Below are 23,340 nucleotides of genomic sequence, written 5' to 3' on the forward strand. Positions count from 1 at the left end.
CATGTGATATTATTTCCCACCAAGGCGCAGACTGGAAAGAAGACAACTTATAAAATGTGACCCTATGCCACCCACTATAAAAAGTGAAAGTGGGATAACTATCTGTGTCACTCTTTTTTTTAGCTAATCGTAATTCTCACTCCTAACATCTCCCTGTTCTGATGGCTCAGAATGCCAACACAAGCTACTTATTTCCTTAAATCCAACTCATGCAACATGAATGATCAGACTTGCAGCTGTTGTACTCATTGGAATGATCAATGTCAGAATGGGCAGCTCAATAAATACAAGCACTGATAAACTTAGGAATAACTTCTTATTTAGGTTAATTGTGCTGCACATCTTGAACTCAGCCAAAGCAATCACACTTGAAGTTTCCAAATCAAGTTCAGGGATAACTGCAAGTTTTGTGTCAATTGCAGTATAACCAAACCTTTTTTTAACCAGGATATCAGGATGAATAATTGTGATTAGGGCTGTTTATTCTCATGGAAGGTAAATGCAGACATTGACTGACTGTGCTGAATGACAATTTCTTATAATATTTCTTCTTTTCTGGTAACAGAGAACCACAAAATATTATTGCACTACTTGGTTCAGTCCCAAATTTTCAAAGTACCTTCAATGCCTTTCCACAGTAAAAGAATAATGTTACCCATTTTTTGGCTTAAACGTTACCAACTTACCAGATTTATTGAATAGCAAATACAAGTGAATGGGGGCAGTAACTTTTTTATACAACCAATGGTAACATTAGTTAGTGCCTATACAGTAAATTATAACGGTTTGCAACTGCAGTGTGAAAGTATGATTAAAATGTTTCTCTTTTTGAAGATTTAGACAGAACAGGTCCATAAATAGCTTCAAACCAGTAACAAAACCCAATTAATTATATTAGCATAATGTATACATTGCCTAGGAGCAGGACCATGGCTTGTGATAGTCTTTCCATGTGTTTCCAGGCCGCATTATTTTAAATTACAAATAACTTCCTTCAATTGTCTAAACATCTGACATTCATGTTCTCTTCCTTTCACTTTTTCCTTGAGACCTTCCCTCCATACCATCTTTTACAAGCCCTTTTCCTCTTCAGATCAAAGAATTCCTACTGTGGAAGAAGGCCATTCAGCCCATCCAAACCTCCCAAGAGCATCCAATCTGGACCCACACCCGCTATCCAGTCCTTGTAACCCTGCATTACCCTATGGCCCACCCACCTACTCTGCACATCTTTGGACTATGGGAGGAAACCATAGCACCCAGAGGAAACCCATGTAGACACAGGGAGAATGCACAAACTCCACACAGACAGTTGCCCAAGGATGGAATCAAACCCAGGTCCCAGGTGCCATGAAGCAGCAGTGCTATCCATTGAGCCACCATCCGGACCTGGCTCCCTGCTTTTCCCCAGTCATGTTCAACAAATTTCTTTCTTCATTCACTAACACCATACTTCATCACTGATTATTTTTCTCTGTCCAGCAGATCCTTTTCATTCTCCTCCAAATCTGTATTTCAAAACTATTTGGAAAGTTGGTCCCCTCTTTCCACTATGTCCTCATCTCACATCCATACAAAACAATCCTGGAAATCAAGCTGTCTGCAAATCACATTCAGCTTTCTGGTTAGCCACCTCCTCTTTTTAACAGCTACGCCCTTTCCTATTGCCGTCCTTGTTCTTATTTCTTTATTGAACTTTCTAACTGCAGATGTTATTGCTTTCCAGATATTTGAATTCTTGCATCTGTTTTGGTTCTCTTCTTTTTAATGAAATATGAATTTTTTTAGCAATTTTGAGACACGAATCATTTTGATTTTGTCAATGTTCATTTTCATTCCCAAGATCCTGACTGCTGTTAGCAATCTAACTACAAGCACTGTAACTTTTTTCCATCTTTGAGCCACACGCAAGTCGAACTAATGTTATCAGTCATTGCCCAATCTAGATACCAGATTGTGCGTCTTCAAGCACTTCTTTAATCATTGCTTTGTCATTGACATTGAAGAGCACTTGTAATAAACAACACCCTTGTTGTACTCCGCTTCCAATTACAAGTGATTCCAACTCCAAGTTGTAAATCACCAATGGGGAATAAGAAACAATTAATTATGTAACTAATATTAGCACAAGTTAGTAATCAGAAACACATTTGAATAAATCACACAAGATGTTTGTAATTGAATTGAATGACTGCTTCTATATTTGCCAAATGTGAGACAACCTAAGTTGCAAAATATGAATTCAGTTAATTTCCCTCCCTTGCATACTATTACAGAAGCCAACAGCATGATAAATCACAAGAGAGTACTATCTCTTTTACGTCACTGTTCATTCAAAATCGAGTGATTACTCCTCTCATGAAGTAATTCCAGACATCAGTCTGCAATCTGCTTTTTCCTAGTTCTAAGACGTAGTTCCTTATTCAGCTTCCACAGCTTAGTTTGTCATAACATTTTGAGAGTTACCTCAAGTGGAGTCAGCTTGAGAATTTTAAAGAAATACTTGGGAAAAACCCAAGTGACAAGGCAAAACCAAAGTGACTAAATGATGCTGATCAGAGCTAATTAGATTGAAGCAGAAATATTTTAACAGATGCAAGGAGGATAACTGCCAAACGAATTCTGATTCAGTTGAGAGAACCAAAATTTGTTGCCATTTTTTTATTCTTTAATGGGATGTGGGTTCCGTTGCCCAGTCCAACATTTGTCCCCTCCTAACAGCTGTTGAACTGAGAGACTTGCTGGTTATTTCAGAAAGCACTAAAGAGTCAACCACATCGCTGTCAATCTGGAGACATCTGTAGGCCAAACTATGTAGGGATGGTAGATTTCCTTCCCTCAAGGATATCAGTAAACCATTTTTTTAAATATGGCAATCAATGATGGGCTTACGGTCACCATTACTGAGACTTGCTTTAAATTCAAGATTTTATTAACTGAATTTAAATTCCATCAGCTGCAATGGAACCACAATCTCCACTGTATCAGCCTGGATTTCTAATCCATTGGGCATTAATAATAGATCACTATTTTGGCAAAAGATTACTATTAATGGAAATGAAGTTTATGGACAACTGAAAGCAAGGCAAAAGGTCACCGCAGGACATTTTTGGTTTGAGTTTCCAAGATATGGCTGAATGGTTACTTTGCATTGATTTCCACCACCATAGATGATGAACCAGTGCTGTTACATAGAGATGGTGCTAAAATGTAATATATGGAATTAAATGTAAGAATAATTATAAAATGGACCAAGCTGCTAGCCTTAACAGAATGTGTGTTTGTAAAGTTGTGGTTCGTATTGTATCTGCCATTGTCTTATATATTTAGGATCTCCAATAGTTTCATAAAACTGGAGCAATGTCTGTTTTTAAAAGGGAAGTAGGTCAGAAGAAAGACAGCATAAGTTAAACTGTTTATAAGCAAGTTGCTGTAAGAGAATAGATGCATTGCACCATCATCTTGTATGCTTTAAGTTTGTAAAATTCCAATTGATGACCCTGGTATCAGATATTCAAGTGACTTGCTCGGGTGCACAGGTCATAAAAAAATTAGGATAAAAATTCAAAAGGCATATTGATGATTTCCCTGGAAGCAATAATAAGGAAAGTTTCAAACATCCACTCCTAATGCTATTACCCACTGTGAGCTGTGCAATTTTTACCTCATTCTGGCCCAGTTCTGCTTTTCTTAGATATTTTAAAAAGTGTTCAATGTGTGGAGGACTGTCTAACTTTGGCAACAGGATCCTATTTGCGTAGCACAATAAATAGTATATAATCAAGGTCTATGCCTCTGCTGCTGCCTTTAGACACTATGCAGAAAAATTGGCTTCCACAAACTAAGGAAGTGACATAGGATCAGAGCGTGACTAAATAACAGAACAGTTCCCTCCGTTAAGAAAATCTTCATGGAAAGCAACACAGCTTCCACAATCACAATAGCAAATATACATTGGGGTTGTTGTTGCTTGTTACTGCTGTATTAATAATATTAATGTTACCTGCAGATCAAGCACAGGAAGCATGACATAACAACCTCCTACCCTAGCGAACAAGCACAAATGGGCTGGTTGACAAAGTGAATTTTCACTGGTAGGTGGAGGAGGGATGGTGTGTGGGATTGGCATAACAGTGGGGAATGGGGAGGGATTTGAAGGGTAGGGTGTGTGAGTTGCTTGAAAACAGAAATTAACAAGGTGACCCACATAATGCCTGTTGCATGCACTTCCACCTCAAAAGCACAAAGGTGTGAAGAAGGATAAAGGGGAGGTTTAAATTGCAAACTAGAGGGTATAATAAATTAAAAGGGAAGCTTTAAAAAGATATTCACTACAGAGGTTCATCTGTAAAGTCAAAAATACAACTGAGATATCACATTGAAGAAATATGAATATTCATATCACAATACTTATCTATTACACTGTAATATAATTAGCTCAACATTACATTTGTACCTCACTACACAGCCATTTAAAAATGGGCAGCAACACTGTTAAATAGTTAAGTAGCACATTCTTAACAGGACAAAACAGAGATTATAATTACAATAATTACAATTATAATAACTGAGTGGACAATATAAAAATGGCTGGAATGTCCTTTGTCATTATTAAGGTTTGCTTCACTCCTTTTCAAACTCAATTTCACATTGTCATTTAAATGCATTTTGGCTAAATCATAGCTGGCTCTGCACTTCCACCACAGTAATTGTCCTGTTGTCCTGTGTTTCTTGTTGTCAGGTTTCTCCTCTCCCTTCGTTCAAAAGTGATTTGTATGCATCTTCTGCCTGACAATTGCCATTGTTAGTTGTAGGTCTGGTACACAAAGGTAGTAAAAGCCATAGCAACAAGCTGCAAAGCAAAAATAAACAACCTTGGCTTAACATGAATTTTAGTCCAAGTTCATTGAAATGTAAGATGAAACAGCATAGAAGGAAGGTCAATCAGTCCCTTTTTGCACATGCTGGCTCTTTTAACAGTTTCGCTTGTCGGCCCTTTCCCCACAGTTCCGATATTTGTTCCCTTGCAAGCATTTATCCTCGTACCTTCTGAAAATTATTATTTTCTATTTACACCAACTTTTCAGGCAGAGGATTCCAGATCACAAGTCCCTATATGTAAAACAATACACCTTGCTTCCCTTCTGGTTCTGCAGCCGATTACCTTGAATTTTGAGCCTCTTGTTTCTGCCCCCTCATTTAACATTTCCCACACAGATCATCCTAGAGTGAAAGAGCATGTAGTTTGTGATGCAGAACAAGAATTAATGGGACAAAGATTTAATTGCAGAAAAGGAACTCAATTTCAATCAGATGTAATTATATTTTTCAAAAAAACAGAATTGATATTATTAAGTTTCAGAAAGTATTACATTTTAAATTATTTCTAGGCTTTACCTCGTAGTTTGCCTTCTACAGAGCATAATTTCATTCTGGCATTTTGAAAATCTTCATGGGTTTGTTTGTATTCATTGCATGATATTATATCAGCTGTCCAGAACACATCTCTCGATTATAGTTTCATCAACAGGCCGAGATGCATAATGCAGATGTCATTGCCACTATTTCATGCTACCAACCAAAGTTAAGGCCTGTATCTACGTGTTTCTCTTTCCCCTCCACTCTCCGCTTAAATATCGGGCAGGCAAATTTTATCATGGTTACCTTCAGTTAGTAGAAATCAACATCACAGTTTATACATAGCGTACCACATGGATAAAATTTATCCAACTCAGGCACAAAAGTTTGAGTTAAAGGTACATTTCTATTTAATATTTTGACCCACTAATTTGTGGGTTACATAATCAATCATTTTCCCATCTTCGCTTGAGGACACAAATTCTTGTTCCAGCTTGACCAGAATCAGCCACTCTCTTGTGTCTCCTAGGGACCACTGCAAAGCTCAACTTGGCCCGATATAAAGGTACCTAAGATCATAACTGTTCAGGCAAAATTGGAAGGAAAATATTAAGAGCAGAAATTAGTTCCTATATTCTCCCTTCCCTTTGTACAATTTCTCTTGAGAGAAGTACTTTGTTCAATATGATAGTTTGTAACCCAATAACGTAGAGATTGTCTTTTGGATCATGTCTGCTTTAGCTATGTAGTCTCAAAATTGTAAGTGGCCTGAAGCTTCTATTAGGTAATACTCCATTTATTCTGCCTGACACAAACCATCACTTTTCTGCCCAAGCAATGAGAGACTTTCATAGCTTGTGGTAACAAGGTACATATTTAGTGAATAATAAGAAAGTTCCTTTAATGCCATCAAGTGATGGCAGGAGACTTCCTCAACTGTAAACCTAGCTCTGAGAAGTATGCTTGCAATTTTACCATGAGCAATTTCACAACAAATAAGCTTCTCGTCCTATTTTTATGAAGCTTTTCAAACATTTAAATCTGGACAAATGTAGGCTTACCTCAATTAAAAGCACTAGTATACTAAATGCTCCAACCAGATGGACATAATTCCGAAAATTCTTTGCAATCATTGAGAAACATCCCTGAAAGAAGAAACATTAATGATTGTCTCAAGCAGTTACCACACTGCTATGACCTAAAATTTAGTGAATGCCTTCAAGACCACATGCATTTCTTGTATATGTTGCATTGTGATGTTTTGGAACACACTGACCAAAAGAGCAGTTAAGAGTGATTAAAACAAACTCGATAGTAATTTTCGAAATAGACTAGGGTATTTACTAGAACAGGAAAACTTTCACGGTAATGGGAGAGGAGCAGAAGAATGGGATTAACTGAATATCTCTTCCAAAGAGCTAGCACATGTAGAATGGGCCATATGAACTCCTTCTGGGCCTCCTTTCTATGAACTCAACTTGGAATCACGCAGGAACAGGTACAGAAACAGTAAGAGGCCATTCACACCTCCCATGTCTCATCCATCATTCGATAACATCATGCTTGCATAAAAGCAATGGTTCAAGAAGGTGTTCATTTATCATCTTCTCAAAGGGCAATTGTGATGGGACGGTCTTTCCAGTGATGCCCTGTCCATGCAGGAATTTTTAAAAAATTGTATCTCAATTCTATATTCCATTCTGTATCATCCAAAGATCGATGCTCCCTTAACTATACTGCATCAAAGTTACAATCACGTTTGAGCGATTTAAGAAATAATGCACATATAAATCCTAAAATCACACTGAGTTGCAACTAACTGTTAATTATCCTTCCATGATAAATACTCCATGTACATTTTCCATTCACCTTGCTGTTTATGTAGCCAGCACCTCCCTGAAAACATCTGTTCTTGTCCAGGAAGACAAGCGCTGTTTTGTTCTTCTTACAACATGCTTCAGGTAACAGCATATTGGGGAAGAGTTCATGAAAAGTGGAATTCTGTCCAAAATCTTGAGGCCCATTTACACCACAGCAGGAAAACTGAAATGACAAGACATTAATATTATGGCTCTGTTGCAAATTCCACTTTGGTCTGAAATGAATATCAAAGGATAGGGGAAGTAAGCAGGAGATTAGAGCTAGAGTGGTTGGGTGATGCAAAGAATAGCATTAGTATGGAATTTGATGGACTAAATGATCTGTTTATATTCTTGCCATGCACTACAGCAGTGGAGGATCCAATTCTATCATCACCTAAGACTCAACATTCAGTAGCAGTGCAGATGGTATGATGATGCTATCACTTTAAAAGATTATTTTGTCCTTTTGTTTGAAGAGAGGTTGTAAGACGGGAGTACTGAACTGACTACTTGAAGCTTGCTTAAGTATGCAACTTGGAAGGTCTTTAGAATTTTTCAAAAGTTGGAATCATGAAAGCAGCATAAATGGGTGCAGCCAGCTCTTACAGTTCTAGGTTTCTGGGTTTTGATATTTTCATTAACTCCAAAACCTTTAGGATCTCAAAAGAATTGGAGGCTTCAGTGAATGATTCCTAGCTGCTATTGTCTCTGAATTTTCTCTTGATATTTTTCCTCCTGGATTGGAGAAAAGCATGCAAGAATCTGTGTGTGAATTTACCTTTCTGCCAGGGGCTGTGTCTATGAGATGTTAGTATATTGGAACAGTTAATTACTAATAGGTGCTGTATCTACTATTTGGTTAAGTTTTCCAATAGACAGGTTATTCTATTTTCCTCTTTCTTTGTATTTTCATAGAATCCCTACAGTGTGGAAACAGGCCATTCAGCGCAACACCGACACTCTGAAGAACATGCCACCCAGACCCATTCCCCTACCCTATAACCCTGCATTTCCCATGGCTAACCCACACAGCCTGCACATCCCTAAACACTATGGGTAATTTAGCCCAGCCAACCCACCTAATTTGCGCATCTTTGGACTGTGGGAGGACATGGGAGCACCCAACAGAAACCCACACAGACACCGGGAGAATGTACAAACTCCACACTGAGTTTGCAAACCGCTGAGCCACCGTACTGCCCATTTTAACACTCATATTTAAATAAATTATGTTTTTGCTTAATGTCAATTAGCTTGATCACTCACATCTAGAGTCTAGGCTACCTTCGTAAAATATGTTAAGGGGGTCTGGCCTGGTCTGATCCATAAAAATGGTGACTAGACAATGTGACAATGAGCTCAGTGGAACAGGCTCAGTAACATAAACGAACTACAAAACAGCTCACTCATGGTAATGTTACCGAGGCTATATGTACCATAACAATCAACATGGGTGAGCCAATAGGTCAAGCTGACCTGACGTAATTCTAGATAACTGGTCGGCTTTGCCTAAGGAAGCAGCCAACTTGTTATAACCAGAGCTGCTATTCATTTTCCAGAGAACACAAAATGGTTCTGGATACAGTCAAGGCACAACTAAAGGAAGTGTGATGCATCACATTGCCAAGCTGCCTATCGATATCCATATTGTGAAGCATCAAACAGTAAACCAGCACGTCAACAGTCACTTGAGTAAGGCATGAGTTGGCAGCTGATGGCTGTGAATATATAGGCAGCCTGTATCCAGTTGAAATGGTTGGAAGGAGAGAATTTCTTTAAAAACTTACATCCATCATAATGGTGTTCCAGGTTTTTGAAAATGCATCTGTGGAATTGTCTCCTTTGTACTTCATCTGCAATTCCTTTAAGAAGTAATCTTTTCGTATCTGAATATAAATTAGAGGTTTCATACTTAGCTCATAGTAATTACTCTCAAATTGTTGAAAAGTAACACTTTTATTTGTGATCACTACTTACCTGTTTTCTGAAGACTAGTGCAAGGACAGCTGCAACTAACTCCAGGATGAAAATGATCAGAATCAATAGCAAAAACTGCAAATAACACAACACCATCAGTTATTCCTCATCTCTTCAACTAACTCTTTGACTTTCAATGAGGAAAATTCAGCTGTTTGCCATATAGAGCAAGTTCATGATAGCACATAAAAACGTATGATTTTAGTGATACTATAAATATCATTTTAAACATTGAGTCTAAAGGATTATTTTACTTTTTTTTAAAAATGAAGCCTTACACAGGCAACTGGTCTTCGATTTTCTCAAATCTGTCAGCCTGGGCGATTCTGAAAGTTTTGAGTCAAGCTGAAGAAATTCATCTGTAAACAGACCGGCATTACCTTGTCACAGTCAGTGAGGGAGAATTTAAAAACAAATTTATGAACTTGATCGAATTACAGCTACAGTGCACAAATTTATTTTTTTTAGTCAAAGGCACACACTTTTACCTGAATTCAGAGGAATTTAGAACATTCGACAAAGTGATTCAGTTTCTTCAAAAATACGCTGACAGAGTACTGCAGGGAGCAGTGTACGAGATGTAATAATGTGGTGAATTGGAAAATCACCAGCTGGGGTCGCTCACAACCCACTCTTGATGATAAGCTCTGTTATTTTGTGACGAGTAGTTTTCAAAAATGTAACCGGATTCTCTGCATGTTTAACCACTTAGATTCATTGGAACATACTGAAACTTGGATGAAGTGTCAGGAGACACTGTACAGAATACCATCAAAGAAGAGTAGAAAATCAAGAAAGTGAAAAAGGAACAGTTAAATTTATTTTAAACCGTATAGACTGTTTAAAGAAGAAATGCTGAAGGGAAAGCGGGAGAGGGAACTCCATTTATTTGATGCGGCGTGAAACAACAAATTACAAATAAAAAAAATTGTAATCAGTCTACATTTCTAGACAGTTTTAAAGTTTAAGGATGGCAGATTCACAATTATTTTTAAGTAAACTTGAAAGGAAAGTTAAGAGGAAAAATTGTCCATGCTGATGTATGTCAGGAAATCTCCTAATATGGAGTTTTGATACAAGCTGCTTTAAAAAAAATCGTTTGTGCTGGGGCAGCTTGCAAAAGAGTATCAGGTCTCGTAAAATTTTGTGAACATAATGTGGCACAATTCTTTAAATCACAGGTTGTAAAAGGTTTATTATTAGTAACATATAAACAAAAACTGGTATTTACACTGTGTCTCTCACCGGAAATAACACACTTTACAGCCAATTACAATGAAGTATCTTGAAGACGCAAATCAGAATTGTATCTTATTCTTTCATAGGATGTGGGCATCACTGGGGAAACAATTAGTCTTAACAACCGAATAGGCTTTCAGAGAGCAGTTAAGAGTCAAGTACATTACAGGGTGCCTGGAGTCACATGTAGGCAGACCAGAGTCAGTCTGTATTTTATATTGTTATTTTGCAGAAGATTCTAGTTCACAATGTTTGAAAGGACCACCTGCAATACTTATCCAAGGACACCCTTCAAGAACCAGATGGGGATTTTATAATAGTTTCATGGTCACTATTGCAGACAGCAGCTTTCGGCTCCTTTCTTTAAATTAATTAATTGAATTTAAATTCTATCAGTTTCCATGGTGGGACTTGAACCCATGTTCTCAGAGCATCAACTGAGCGCATTATTGCTACAACAGATTCTCCCATCGCATTTATCTTGATTGTCATTTATAAAACGGCCACTGTGCCAATGTGATGGTGGACAAATAGTCTGGCTTAATGATATTAGCTGAGTGATTAAATATTGGGCAGTGGAGACAAAATCCCTGTTCTTCTCCAAATAGCATCTCATCCGTCCAACCATTCAAAAAGTAGTTCTTCCACTTGATTTTGATTTTGTGAGGTGACAAAGCATTTGAGATGGGGTTTAAAATTAGCCACAAGTGAGTTAATCTCAACAATATAGTGATGAATAATAGTCTCAACATGCCTGCATGATGGAGTGAGAAATGTCCACCAATGTTTCTTGGTTCACATTACTGCCCCATGAGTGCTGAAAAGAGCGAAGGTGTGGACTGCAGACAAAAGGGTCATTGATTTTGGTTCTGCTGCTCCAGAGGCCAAATTCTAGCCACCTCACAATGGGTAAGATAGCTATGAATAAAACAAAGAGCTACGGATGCTGGACATTTGAATCAAAAATAGAAACTGCTGGAGAAATTCAGCAGGTCTGGCATCATGTGTGGAAAGAGAGCAGAGTTAATGTTTTGAATCCAGTGACCCTTCTTTAGAGCACAATGCTGAACTCAGAATATGAACTCTGCTTTCATTCCACAGATACCACCAGATCAATATGATGAATATTGGACAAGGGGCCCTAATCTTTGCAAGCCCTGCATCTTCAAAATGGATGAGGAAAAATATTACGCACTACAAAGATGTGCAGGTTAGGTGGATTGGCCATACTAAATTACCCATAGTGTCCAGGAATATGGATTAGGAGGATTGACCATGGGAAATGCAGGATTATAGGATAGGGTAGGGGGTGAATCTGAGTGGGATGCTCTTCGCAGGATGGGCCTGAACTTGATGGGCTGAAAGGCCTGTTTCCATGCAGTAAGGATTCTATGATATCTGATGATATTATCCTAACCAGGATATAATATGCATTTGTGCAATTAATCTCTTAAATTTGGGAATGCAGTCAGGGGAGGGAGAAGTATAGGTTGAATTTTAACCATTCTCTGAACTTAAATCAAAAATAATCTAAAAGAATGAAGATTTCAAGTTACGTACAGTCATAAGCAGTTGTTTGCTCTCTCGGATGGCTCCCCAGCAACCTAAGCACCCTAGGAAGAAGAGAATTACCCCGACTGACAGGATGATGTAAGCCCCAGTATAGATCAACGGGTTTGAAGTCACAATGTTCTTGAAGCCATTGGCATTTGTTGTAACCCAGATGCCAACTCCCAGCAGACATATCCCCCCTGCCTGTAAAAGATCACAATGAGGTTACTGCAGACAGTTGAAGCCTTCAGCGTTAATATTCATCAAGAATCTCACAACAATCTCCTCCGCTCCTGCATACTATTTTCATAACAATTTTTAAGATAAAGTACTCTTTATCTCATAATACAATTAAACTACATTCTGGACTTTAAAAAAATTACATGGTGTATATTTGATTAAAGTTATTGAATAACAATGCCTGTTGCCATGGACACAGCTTTTAATATAATTTCTTGTAATTACCAATCTCATGAATATTCTCAGAGTTTTCTACCCAAGTGTCTGTTTCACGTAAGTAGTCATTCTCAATTGTTCACAAAAATGAGCAAGCAGTTACTTACAAAAATTAAAGTATTGGACAGGAACATGAGATACTTTATACAGGTCCGAGACTTTTCTGTTTGAAATCCAGTCATTTCAATTGCTTTAAGCAGCTTTCAGTCTGAAATGACAATTGTAAGAGAACCACAGTTTAAACTGTGCAATCATTTAATTGCAAAGTTATTTTGGGTTAATGCCTTTGCATCAATCTTCATGTAGTTGAATTAACATGATAGCAAAAATAGTCATTAACACAAAAGAAGTGTAAATCAATTATCCATCTTTAACTTTGTCTTCATTATTTTACAGGATGTAGGTGTCCCTGGCTGGCCAGCATTTGTTGCCAACCCATATTTCTTTTTTCTTTATTTATTCACAGGATGAAGGCAGCATTTATTGCCCAGAGAGCAGTTAAGAGTCAACCACATTGCTGTAGGTCTGGAGTCATATGTAGGCCTGACCAGTTAAGAATGACCGTTTCCTTCCCTAAAGGACATTCATGAACCAGATGGGTTTTTTCAAGAATCGGCTAATCTAGTGGGATTATTCGAGGTAGTGAAGGAAATCCCAGGAGATCCTAGTCACAGGCTGGATAGTAAGATAGCTGCCGACCTTTTCAAGGACGTCACCTGTTTGGGTAAGATTTACTCGGGTAGAACAGGGGCAATAGGTAAAGAAATTAAAATATTGAAATATACGAGAGGTACTCTGTCTGAAATATTGCTGAAGAGAGTGGTAGCCTGTGGAATAAATGGAGTCAGGAGTAGTATTCCCCTGTGTAAGCTAAGGCTAGAAAGTCCAACCAAAACTGGGGAAGTGATAGAGGGACTGATTGAAACAGTGGCTATGCCAGGACTACAGTTTGTTCTAGGAAGTGGTATGGGTGGGTCACAAATGGAGTGATGTTCATTGTCGAGGGAAAGCCCAAAGAAAACCAGGGAATTGAGGAGTTAAAAGAAAAATACTGTGGAATTTTTCTGGACTGTGTGGCAATGAGATCCTGCAGCCATGAGGTGAAACAAGAAGAGAAACAAAAGAGAAAAATGAAGGAACAAAAGCAAAGTTGCTGGAAAAGCTCAGCAGGTCTGGCAGCCTCTGAGATGTGTGAAAGATGAAGGACTTGAGGTCCAGTTAGCTGACACTCTGTATGATAAGATGACAAAGGAAAAACCTGGAACAAAAACAGAAGTTGCTGGAAAAACTCAGCAGATCTGGCAGCATCTGCGAAGAAAAAAAGTCAGAGTTAACATTTCGGGCCCAGTGACCCTTCCTCAGAACTGATGGCAGCTGGGAAAACGTTGTAACCAGCAACTTCTGTTTTAGTTCCCAATTTACAGCATCCACAGTTCTTTCGGGTATTCTAAAGGGAAGACCTCAACAGGTAGAGGATCAGGCAGGGGTGCTTAGTTCTGAAAGATTAATAAAGTTGCAGCAAAAAGATGAGACAATAACGGACTTGTATCATAAAGTCTACTCAGAAAAGGAATCAGAGTGCATTCCAGAATGTTGATACCCAAAGAATAAAACTTTAAGGTCGAAATGGCGACCTTTGCAGGTCAGTGCAGATGAGAAATGGGCAGAGGTTCACCAGATTGTGTTGCCAATGGAATACAGGCAGAACATATTGCAGGTAGCACACAAATTACCTGTAAGAGGTCATCCAGGAATGACAGTGACTCATGTTAACATACTGAAGCATTTCTATTGGCCTGGATTACATAAAGATGTGGTTGAATTTTGCTGTACCTGTCATATATGTTAGATGGTAGGAAAGCCACAGACAGTGACAAAAACAGCGCCTTTGATGCCAGTTAATACATTTGAAGAACCTATTATGTGGGTAATAAATGATTGTGTAGGTCCCCTCCCTAAAACCAAAAGTGCAAACCAGTATTCGCTAACCATAATAAATGTGTCTACCAGGTTTCCACATGCAATTCCATTACAGAATGTCAAGGAGAAAAAGATTGTGAAGGAGTTGCTTGTTTTCTTTAGCCATTATGGCCTACCCAGGGAGACTCAGTCAAAGCAAGGGTCCAATTTTACTGCCAAATTATTTAAGGAGGTCATGGATAGTTTTGGCATCCAACACCTTAAATCAAGTAAGTACCATCCTGAATCCCATGGAGCATTAGAAAGGTGGCATCAGACCCGAAAGACAACATCGTGGGCTTATTGCCGGGAATACTGAAAAGATTGGGATAAAGGTATCCCATTTATAAAGCCCTAGTTCGGCCCCATTTAGAATACTGTGTCCAATTTTGGGCCCCACACCTCAGGAAGGACATACTGGCCCTGGAGCATGTCCAGCGGCGATTCAGACAGATGATCCCTGGAATGGTAGGTTTAGCGTATAATGAACAGCTGAGGATCCTGGGATTGTATTCATTAGAGTTTAGAATGTTGAAGGGAGATCTAATAGAAATTTACTAGCTAATGCACGTCTTAGAAAGTGTAGACGCTGGGAAGTTGTTTCTGTTAGGCGGGGAGACTAGGACCCATGGGCACAGCCTTAGAATTAGAGGGGGTCAATTTAAAATGGAAATGAGGAGACATTTCTTCTGCCAGAGAGTGGTGGGCTTGTGGAATTCATTGCCACAGAGCGCAGTGGAGGCCAGGACTTTAAATGTCTTCAAGGCAGAGATTGGTAAATTCTTGATCTCACAAGGAATCAAGGGCTACAGGGAGAGTCCAAGGAAGTGGAGTTGAAATGCCCATCAGCCATGATTAAATAGTGGAGTGGACTCGATCGGCTGAATGACCTTACTTCCACTCCTGTGTCTTACAGTCTTATGGTCTTATGTTTATTATTTGCTATTAGAGATACTCCAAATGAATCTACTCAGTTTACTCCGTTTGAATTGATATTCAGACATGAAGTAAGAGGGCCTTTAAAATTAATTAAGGAAAAATCGATAGGTCCGAAGTCAGGGATCTCACAGTTTTATTATATACGTGAGGTGAGAGATAGATTATAAACAAAGTAGGTGAATTAAGCCAGACAACATCTGAAGCTGGCAAATACTTAATGAAGGAGAGAAGCAGATAAGAAATCTAAAATTCATACTTTTGCCCATGGCAACAAAATGTTGGTGCTGTTAGCAGTCGGAGATCACTTCAAAGCAAGGTTTAGTGGTCCACATCAGATTGAGAAGGCGTTAAGTCAGGTGAATTATCTGGTGAAGATGCCAGATAGGGAAATAATTACCAGGTATGTCATGTGAACATGCTGAAACATTACTATGACAGGGAAAGAGAAACAGGCATTAATGACTGCCATTCAGAGTGAGGAATCAAATAATAATTTGCGAGTTCACAGAAGCATTGGTGGCGATGAGGAATCAGGATGCCCACCGGGGTTAGGACATGGATTAAGCGGAAAACATAACAGAAAAAAATACTCATTTCCTTGAACACATTTAAATCAGCCACTATTATTCTTTTCCTAGTACTGAGAAAAAGTAGCATATAAGCAAAGGGATGGAGCTAATGGAGGTACTAGAGGTCTTGCCTGCTCGACAAGGAGCATGTAAGACCGGCACATAGCCTCTAACGGGAAGGGCTGCAAAATTAAGCACGACTCAAGCTCTGAGAACCCAGCAGGATATCTTCCTGAGAATTAAAGGTCCCAGAGAAGCAGTGCCTGTAGCTGAAACAACACACACCCAAGGCCCAGGATCATGAATGACCCAAGGGACCAGTGGAGAGTAGGCCATTGAATATATTCACGGCAGGGTAAGACAGATTTTTAATTGATAAGGGAATGAAGGGTTATAGGGGGTATGGGTGAAAAAGTAAAGTTGAGGTCACAATCAGATCAGCCATGATATTACCAAATGGCAGAGAAAGCTCATTGGGCTGCATGGCCTACTCTCGTTTCTTGAAGGGCAGGCCCAAGCAGATTTAGAGGCCAGAGTCAGAAGAACAAAGGACATGATGAGAAGAAGACACCACCCTGAGCACAGAGACTGAGAGAGGCAAGTTCACTGGGCATCACTGAGAACCAAAGTTTCCTTTAATTTTTCCATCCACGTATTGAATGAATTTCATGTTCATAATGGGCCATCTATAGAAAGTTGCATTGTTACAATAGTTGTGAAAATGAACAATCAATATTCAATTTTCATTATTTTACTTTGATATCTGGGACTTTCATTGCCTCAAAAATGAGATCAAAAAAGACACTGCTGGCCTAAAATGGCTCCTTCACCTTATGGTGTTCACCTTAAAAGCCTGGGCAACCACAAGGAAAATGTAAAACTGTTTGCCTCAGAATAATAATCTTAATCAAGAGGCAGCAAGTGTCAGTGAGGTAGGAAGAATCTTTTGACAAATTCAAGTTGCGTCGAGTCTTTCCAGAGGGATTTCCTCTAGGTTTTCAAGTTTTCTTGCGGCGTCTCAGCAAGCACACATCGTTAACTACAACCCTATCCCTCTGGCATCGGTTCAGTCTGTTTCTGGCCCCATTTTATCAAACATCATTCCCAGTGCAATTCACCCCGCAGCAGATATCCACCAAAAGACCACCACACCTTGTGCTGAGTCATCTATAAAAAGGGCCTCGTGCACTTGGCATTCCAATGCTGCCCTGGTCATGAATTAATCCTGAACATTTCAGAGAAGGAGAAGATGGCCCTGCAATTGGCCAACAGGGATCTAAAGGCTCTGGTAGAGGGTTGATGCACAAGAGGGTCATCTTCTCAGAAGAATGGCAAAGCAGGTTATGCCACCCAATCCTGGCACCCTGGTCTGAGGTTGGCAATTGTATCGGTGCTATCTCCATGGTGAGGGGAAGTCAGCCAATAGTGCTGTGAGAAGGTTAATGACCTTCCCTGCTGTGCAAAGGTGAGTTTCACCCTCTTCTCTCTGCTACACCACACCTCACACTCTGCCAAATTTGCCTGTGACACCTTCCCTTACTCGCTGTCACTCCTAACATCAACCCCCCACACCACAGACTCTGCCTCCTCAATACCTCACTACCTTTTGCTCACCTGTACTGTGACCAACAACAGTGCAGCCCACTTTTACCTCACTCAATCCATGCTCTTTTTTCACTGCAGAACAGGGCAGAGGAAGCCTTATGGGTATAGGGGTACCAGACATTCAGCTCTTCACCTCCCCTGTGGACAGTAACCCGGCCCTCGAAGGAAAATACCAGGACTGTCCTTCTGGGGAGACCACATCCCCTGGCTCTCCCCTTTCTATTCTACTAGCTATTTCCTTAAAACAACTCCAGAAAATTTGTTAAGCATGATCTGCCTTTTATGAACCAATGCTGACTTTGTCTAAACCTGTTCATGCTTTTCAATTGTTCTGTTCTGATTTGGTTTCATTTATTATTGACCTAAGTACAGTGAAAAGTTTTGTTTTGCATGCAGGACAGGCAGACCATGACATACAAAGACAGAGACACTGTATTTTATGATAGACTCAAGCATTTTCTCCATTACAGACATTTGGAGAATGGGCCTATAATTCTCCGTGGTCTTCTCTCCCTCCATTTTTAAACACTGGGGTTATTTTAGCCACAGAAAACAGATCCCACTCCTGCTTTCCACTTTCATTGACAAAAATCCAGCGCTTTGTATCTGTGTTCAGGGTAGGAGACATGCTTGCCTGCTGTTATCGCTGTCAGTCTCACATACAAAACAATGAGTTTACAAACAATGAGAAGATTAATGATGCACTCTCCTGATGGATCTGACTGATTGCCTCCTGTCCTGGGTTTTGCTGATTATTAATGTAACTTTTTGCACACATGGGCCCAAGTATTGACCGTCAAATTTAAAAAAGCTCACGGATACTATGGGAAAATCAACGACAGGGCAACAAATATTGGATTTAGTTATGAGTCATCAAGCAGATTGAATTATCAGCCCAATGATATTTCAACATTTATCTTCTGATCGTCATATGGTTGAGGTCAGTGTGGAAAGAGAAATACAAAAGAGATTCTAGATTTAACTTCAACCGTATGAAATGGAAACAGTCTGCAGTAAACTGGACAATTCTGTTAATGGTAAAATCACAACTGATCAGTTGGAGGTATTCATAAGTGAATCGAACATGATCCAGGACTAGATTATACCCCCAAAGGGCAAAAGATCCACTTGCTGGTAAAGAGAGCCATTGGCAATCAAAGAGGTAAGGAACTAATTAAAACTGAAAGAAACAAGCATAAAAGATGCAAAACAAATTACACAGAAATTTAGGTACAGTTGAGTTGCAAAAATACATCTGTTTCCAGGTACTGTGATCGTTAGAAGTTCTTAATCTGGTACAGAAAATAATCAGAAAGAAAATGGATTGCTGGCTGTTGTATTCAGAGAGGTTAAAGTTGCCAACTCTCCCAAAATAGCCAGGGTCTGCCAACAATCTTTCAGTGCCCAAAGCAGGATGGGCAATTTTTAAACACTATTTTAAGCAAATCTGTTACATAATTCATGCAAAAGCCTCTGTAAGGGTTTAAATTTCATTAAACTGGTGACCCCATTGTATTGTGAGCAGACTTTGTTGTATTGACATGAATGCATCATCACTTAAGCCAGGACTGGATGTAATGTGTACATACCATGTGTAACCCATGCATACTGCAGCCATGAGCACCTTGCCTGCTTTCTCACTGACTCTGAGCCTCTCAGAGATAGAAAGGAGAGAGCAGTGGCCGACCAATGATAGCAACAGCAGCAGAAGTATAGCGCAAGGGCAGTGCCAGTGTGTCTCTGAATCTCTTGCTTTTGTGCTTGGATTCAGTTGACAGGTTAATTAATGACATCATCATTTTCAGGAGAACAATCTCCAGGAATGGCTTCTGTCACAGTTGACAACCCAAAGAGGTACAGAGTATAAGGAGACCAAGCTTTCACTAAACAGAACTCTGGCTGCCACAGCCAGAGTACTATGATCAGTTCTCGACACCAACACTTATGAATATTATATTGACCTTGGAGGGAGTGTAGCCTTGATTTAACAGATTGAAATAAAAGAAGTAAATGCTGGAAATATTCAGCAGCTCAGGCTCTCTCGGTGTTGGTTTCAGATTTTCAGCATCTGCAGTATTTTGCTTTTATTAGAGTGAAATTGCTGTTTTTTACCCCATGAGTAAAATGTTTATACCTAATCTAAAAGCTGTAACCTGCTTTAACTCATACTTCATCTGGTTGCAATAGTTTCTTATTCTCCTGTAGGCCAAAGTCACAGGATCAAATATTTCTTCCATGTGCTTTTAGATCAGAAAAGGATAGAACAGGGTACTTTCTAGATTGTATGAAGTTAAACACAGTGGATGCCTAAACAGACTTGGATAAATCTTTAAAATATCACAAACAGAAAATAATCAAGAAAGATAATGGAATGTTGGCCTTTATGTTTAAAGGACTGGAATATAAGGATGGAGTTATAAAAAACTCAGGTTAGATACCACCTGGAGTACTGTGGGCAAATATGGGCACCATACCATAGGAAGGATAGATTGGCCTGAGAGGGAGTGTGCAATGTAGGTTTACAAGATGATATCTGGAGTTCAGGGGTTAAGCTTGGAGCAGTGATTTCACAAATTAGACCTGTTATTTCAAAATTTAGAAGGTAAAGTGATAATCTGATTGAAATCTTCAAGCTATTAACAGGGTAGGTAAACCATTTCCACTAGTTGGGGATTCCAGAAATGGGGAACATAATCTGAGAATTAGGGCCACACTGTTCAGGACGGATGTTTGGAAGCACTTCTACACACAATGGGTGGTAACTGTTTGGAACTCTCTTCCAAAAGCAGCAGTGGATGTTGGATCAGTTGTTAGGTTTAAATCTGAGGTAGATACATTTTTGTGAAGTAAACGCATTAAGGGACATGGGCCAAAGGCAGGTTTCTGGAGTTAGGCCACAGATCAGCCATGATCTAATTGAATATTCGGAAGTGGTTCAAGGGGCTGAATAGCCTTCTCCTGTCCCTGTGTTTCCATATTATTTGGAACCTTGGCTCAGTGTCAGAATGCTGTCTCTCCAAAACTCTCACCCACCTGTGTGTGTCATATAGTCCCTGCTGTACGAGCAAAGTGCATGATTACTGATCAACAAAGCAACAAGTCTCAGATGAAGATAAGCATGATGGGAAAAGCAAGAGACAAAGAAAAAGACTGAAATTGCTCCCGGATAAATGGAAGGGTACGGAGAAGCTGTGAACATAGGGTCGAGAGCTGGGAAGACAGATATGGAAATGGAAATCAAACTGGAAAACTCAAAAAGTATTTAACATCAGGGATAACAAGGTGTAGAGCTGGATGAACACAGCAGACCAACGGCATCATAGGCGCAGGAAGACTGACGTTTCAGGCCTAGACCCTTCCCGAAACATCAGCCTTCCTGCTCCTATGATGCTGTTGGCCTGCTATGTTCATCCAGCTCTACACCTTGTTATCTCGGATTCTCCAGCATCTGCAGTTCCTATTATCTCTTTAACATCAGGGGACTGAAGGTGAGATGAAAGCAAAAAGAAGAATACAAATGTAATTTCCATTTCTATCCATGAACAACACTATAGCAAATTGACGGGAATTTATTATCAGCCATGATTAGGAATGTCTATTCTATATTCTCAGCACGGGATAATCCCGAATCTATTTTCATGTACCTCTCTTGCATTGAATATATTTGCCTTTATTGTCTATTCAAAGTGTGTGTTACCAACATCATCTACAGTTATGTTAATTGTGTTTCATTTTGGAATATATTTACTTCAAGCTTCGGTCACAAAACTTACAGCGATTGTCTGCACTTGTTACTTACTGTTCCCTGATGTTTTCCGGGAAATTCATGAGCCAGTTTGCATGGGATAATTATTTTCACTCTCACGTTTTTGTGAATTTGGTATACACAATAGTTGTTGCCATTTATTTAGGCTGGTATCAGTTTCTGGGGAGTTGGCCTTTTTCAGTCCTGTAGAGCCTTTCAGACAGAATATATTATATTTCAATAGCTTGAAATAATCAAAATCTCATTATTTGGCATAGATGGAGCAATACAATTCCTCAGCTATATAGATGCTTAGATCAAGATATCAAATACAATCATTTTTAAACATTTCCATTCCATGCATTAGCCATGAGCAGGCAAATTAGAAAATATAGAGGGCATTTTTAAAATTTCCCTTCGAATCTAGTTTTGTACCTAATCCTTAATATCACCTTCATAAATGATGGATGCACTTTGCCGTTTAAAGCATTAAATTCCATTTTTTGCTCATGTCTCATTATTTGGTTATTTGAGAGGTATTTACGAAAGAACTTCCATTTGTATGGTTTATTTTATGATCACAGCACATCTACAAATGCTGCACAGGCAATTAAATTCTCAGCAAAATTAAAGAACTGGTCATTGACTTTAGAAAAAAAAGAGGAGGACACACCCCCATCTACATCAACGGAACTGAAGTTGAGAGAGTGAGGAGCATCATGTTCCTTGGAGTGATGATAACCAACGACCTGCCCATGTAAATGTGACAAGCATGAAGGCACAACAATGCCCCTTCTTCCTCAGGTGGCTCAGGAAATTTGGCATGTCCATAAGGACCCTCACCAATTCTACAGATTCACCATTGAAAGCATACTGTCTGGGTGCACAATGGCCTGGTACAGCAACTGCTCTACCCAGGACCGTAAGAAACTACAGAAGGTTGTGTGCACTGCCCAGACCATCATGGAAACCAACCTTCCATCCATGGACCCCATTTAGACAGCTCGCTGTCATGGAAAGGCGGCCAACATCATCAAAGACCCATCGCACCCTGGTAACGCTTGCCTACGACGTCTTCCATCAGGCAGAAGATACAGAAGCCTGAACATACACACAAGCAGGGTCAGGAACAGCTCCTTTCTGGCCGTTATCAGACCGTTGAATGGACTCTAGCCTCATATAAAGTAACCTGCAATGTAACCTGTATGCCTCTGAGTCTTTGTCGATCTGTACACCCTTTGCTTGCTGTGATCTGCCTGTATCGCTCATAAACAAAGCTTTTCACTGTATTTCAGTACAAGTGACAATAAAATCTAAACCAAAAAAAAGTGTAATGTTGGAAAAAGGTATTGGTAATTTACACAAAGCAAGATCCCACAAGAGCTATGCGATGATGACCTAAGAGATTATCTGTCTTCTGTTTATATTGATAAGTTTCCTGTTCCTTCAAAAGGAATGATTTTGAATAGCTGACTGGTAGAGAAGACTAGGTGATGATCACTCAAGGTACCAGTCGCTCCAATGGCAAAGATACACACATGGGAGAGTCAGGGTTAGTGTTAACACAGAATGCTCCTTTTTTTTTAATTAATTTGGTTTTTTCAGAGCTCACGCATTGCTAAAAAACAGAGGCAGGCTGTTGAAGCATTTCACCTTGTATTTACCAGCGCAGACACAAGAATATGAAAGTTCAAAGAACAACAATTGCTACTGTAGGAGTAAAAGGGGGCTGTGGGGAAGTGGCTATCCTAATCAAATTATTGCTTGCTATATGTTGTTCACTCTTGTAAATTAGTTGAAGGCTGCCAGCTTTGGCCACAAAAACTACCTCAAATTACCCTGGCAGGATGAGGTTTCTCAAAAATCTGAGCAACAACTGAAGCTAGCCATTTCATGTTGGTATTATGCAACTGCAATATGAGTGGTATTCTCCAATAACAGGTTATTACCATCTGGCCAGAAAGATCTTCTGCCTACCGCACCAATGTGGAATGTGGCATATGATTTTCAGTTACTGTGTGATGCCTGGTATTTAGGCAGAAAGATTCAATGGCAGGTGGATCTGATCAAACAGTGTGTC

The 23,340-nt window shown here is 39.4% G+C and overlaps 1 protein-coding gene across 18 annotated transcripts in view; it reads right to left on the reverse strand.

The window, feature by feature from the left end:
- Nucleotides 1–692: 692 nt before the first annotated feature.
- LOC125463012 (tetraspanin-18-like) overlaps nucleotides 693–23,340 on the reverse strand; it is a 128,065-nt gene continuing 105,417 nt past the window's right edge. For 10 of the 18 annotated variants that reach the window (XM_048553613.2, XM_059653447.1, XM_059653444.1 and 7 more), the window contains 8 exons: nucleotides 21,315–21,473; nucleotides 12,551–12,651; nucleotides 11,997–12,191; nucleotides 9,198–9,272; nucleotides 9,008–9,106; nucleotides 7,228–7,401; nucleotides 6,420–6,503; nucleotides 693–4,852 (listed from right to left, as the gene is read on the reverse strand). In XM_048553613.2, coding sequence (XP_048409570.1) covers nucleotides 4,805–4,852; nucleotides 6,420–6,503; nucleotides 7,228–7,401; nucleotides 9,008–9,106; nucleotides 9,198–9,272; nucleotides 11,997–12,191; nucleotides 12,551–12,625 — 750 coding nt within the window. In that variant the 5' untranslated portion in view covers nucleotides 12,626–12,651; nucleotides 21,315–21,473 and the 3' untranslated portion in view covers nucleotides 693–4,804. Of the gene's footprint in view, nucleotides 4,853–6,419; nucleotides 6,504–7,227; nucleotides 7,402–9,007; nucleotides 9,107–9,197; nucleotides 9,273–11,996; nucleotides 12,192–12,550; nucleotides 12,652–21,314; nucleotides 21,474–22,235; nucleotides 22,274–23,340 lie in introns of those variants that run through there. The other 8 variants (XM_048553623.2, XM_048553616.2, XM_048553622.2 and 5 more) reach the window with 3 other exon arrangements.

The sequence above is a fragment of the Stegostoma tigrinum genome, chromosome 21, assembly GCF_030684315.1.
Source record: "Stegostoma tigrinum isolate sSteTig4 chromosome 21, sSteTig4.hap1, whole genome shotgun sequence".
NCBI lineage: Eukaryota > Metazoa > Chordata > Chondrichthyes > Orectolobiformes > Stegostomatidae > Stegostoma > Stegostoma tigrinum.